This window comes from Bradysia coprophila (genome assembly GCF_014529535.1).
Source record: "Bradysia coprophila strain Holo2 chromosome X unlocalized genomic scaffold, BU_Bcop_v1 contig_128, whole genome shotgun sequence".
Classification (NCBI taxonomy): Eukaryota; Metazoa; Arthropoda; class Insecta; order Diptera; family Sciaridae; genus Bradysia; species Bradysia coprophila.
Genome location: NW_023503295.1, coordinates 4,330,987 through 4,333,578, shown reverse-complemented (window position 1 = coordinate 4,333,578; position 2,592 = coordinate 4,330,987). Strand labels below are relative to the sequence as shown.

The 2,592-nt window shown below is 39.0% G+C and overlaps 1 protein-coding gene across 1 annotated transcript; it reads right to left on the bottom strand.

Annotated features, from left to right (window-relative positions):
• Window positions 1-437: 437 nt before the first annotated feature.
• On the bottom strand, window positions 438-1,917 carry LOC119067779 (60S ribosomal protein L14). The gene is made up of 4 exons (XM_037170918.1): window positions 1,766-1,917; window positions 1,309-1,410; window positions 891-1,085; window positions 438-690 (listed from the first exon to the last, which is right to left on the bottom strand). Exons 1-4 carry the CDS (start codon window positions 1,766-1,768, stop codon window positions 493-495), a joined length of 498 nt encoding a protein of 165 aa, XP_037026813.1. The 5' UTR covers window positions 1,769-1,917; the 3' UTR covers window positions 438-492.
• Between the last annotated feature and the right edge of the window lie 675 nt (window positions 1,918-2,592).

The following is a 2,592-nucleotide window of genomic DNA, read 5'->3' as shown; positions in this document are numbered from 1 at the left end:
TGAAGGCTTTTGATACGAATAGGTGTTTCGTACGGGTCGGCGTTAGCTATGTTTTAGGAATTTTTTCAGAATTTTTCGGAACTTTTTCAGAATTTTCAGAATTTTAATTCTCTAAAGTAAGCCCTGCATCTTATCGTATGAAGAATGCGCTGGTATCTGCTACAAACATCTACTTCAGTCCGAGCATTTCTTAGCATTCAGATTGAAAAGGCTGCCAGCTCAATGCAACTACATCAGCTATTACACTTACATGAACAAAAATTGAAATGTTTTACTTTGCCGTCGCACGTTATTCGCTGAAAGCTGTGCAAGCTTGTGCAAGCTGTTCCTCACACTGTACCACTGACGACAAAAACGAAATTCTCGAATCATTTTTTCTACGTTTCTCGTAAACATCACAGCGCGACGTCTATTGCCCCGCGTCGATGAACAACAGATTTGATTTTCTTAAAATGTTTTATTTTCCACAAGAAATCCAAAGTTCTTCACAATTTACTTCTTGGCGCCAGCTTTCTTTCCAGCTTTTTTCAACTCTTGAATGCGAAGTTTACGGTCTTTCTTCAGTACTCTGACGGAACCATCGGCCTTTGTCCTCTTCTTCAAGGTGTTGTATGCAACGGTAAGCAATTTGTTCCGTTGCTTCTTGGCGAATCTCAATTTGAAACGGTCGAAATCGTTCAAAGCTGTGCGCTGAAAATGGGAAAATTTTTCGCCAAATTAGTCGTCAATGGTTAGACAATGCTGGACGTTGATGGTAAATGGAATGAGACGGGTCAGTATTGAATAATATCTACAGGTGTGTATCAGACGGCAATTCCTATATGTTATCTGGATCATCATTGTCGAAGCGTTATGTGACGCGATAAGAACAACAAAAAATTTCCACTCACTTTCTTCACATTCTTGGACTTTTGTGCCCAGGCACTTTCTTCCCATTTCTTGGTCAAATCGGCACCAGCCCATTGTTTGCGAACCACTCTAGTTGGTGCATGGTATGGGAAGTTCAATTTGAATTTCGTCAATTGTAAATTGTTTAGCCGATAAGCTTGTCGAGGAACTCCGCTCTGTGGTCCATCAACGAGCACCTGCAAAACAAACAAACAAAAATGCCATGAGCTCATCAATTCTCACACGTGAACATCGACATTTTGATCGATGAGTGGATTCTCAGGTAGAAAGTTAGCTTCATATGTGTATCAGCCGGCAATTCCTATATATCTAAAGGATCATCATTGGCTTGGTGTGTGAATGTAAACAAATGGCTGTTACACATTCACCGTTTGTATGCGAAGAATGATTGAAACTTACCCGGGTTTGATCGATACAATCGACGATGCTGACGATCTTGCCTCGGAGTTTTCCTGATGTACATTTGGCAATGCGGCCTGTCTCAACGTATCTTTGGAATGGCTGGAAAACATAACCTCACTTTAGAAAATTATTTTCATCGGAACGGACACAAAACACAAAATTATGTCCCGTGATCAAGGAACCGTTTATCGTGAACGTTGATTGAATTTAGCGAAAAACGTTTCCATTGAAAATATGACCATAAATAACATCAAAATATACGCTCTGTAAACGAGCCATGTGGTTGATGTGGCAGTCATATTTACACAAAAAAAAATCTCAAAATTAGCTAAATTTCCGGCAAATAATGCGACGATTGCATTTAGTAGACACTATTGCAGCGATTTAATGCCATTTCGTTAATTTAACACTTTTAATTTACACGAAATTCACAAAAAATATCGCACGCACTTACCATCTTGATCCAGTTGATTTGTTGAAGAACGAAAAAGAATTTGCTGTCGGCTTAGTTCCAATTTTGTTCGTTTGGATGGGTTAGCGTAACTGGCATAAGTGGTCTAAACTGATCTGTTCTGGTACGAAATCGTTCTAAGAGGCGGTGTGAAGCATCAGTCGACGCTCACAGCACACACGTTGTACCTGTTATCACACACATAAAAGATCTAGTAAGTTTTGTTATCAATTGTTGTACTTGAGAGCAATAATACAATTACAGAGGGTGAAAATTCCCTCTATGCTATCTCAATGTACTTTCCTTATAGGTTCTGCCAATGTCATATATGAGGATATTGTAAACTCACTGGGGCTGTTTCGCCAGAAATGTGAATATAGTGTTATGATCAGAGCAAGATGACCAAATGCCAGTTAGGTATAACTTGCCTTGGCGTATTTGCTTCTCTTTCTACATTTTGCGATGCGATACTTGTCAAAATATCTTCTTCTCTTACACAAGGTATGGTCGAATGTCAAACTTTGTATGTAGCTGAGGACATAGCGATTTCATATAAACAGACTCACCTCTCACGAGAGGTGCAAATAACAAATATTGATTGAAAAACTGATTACTGTTTCTGAGATCATGTACGCTCATTTGATCAAAATCCGCCGATAACAATTTAATAATTTTCTCTTGGTAGCAATCACTGAATCTGTTGTAACCAAGGCTGTATACTTTGGGGAGGTCACGCAGATCGCCATTTTATTAGATACGCGGGAACACACCTTTTCCATACAAACAAATTCACCAAAATTGAATTTGTAAGGCGTGGTGAAATTTTTGTA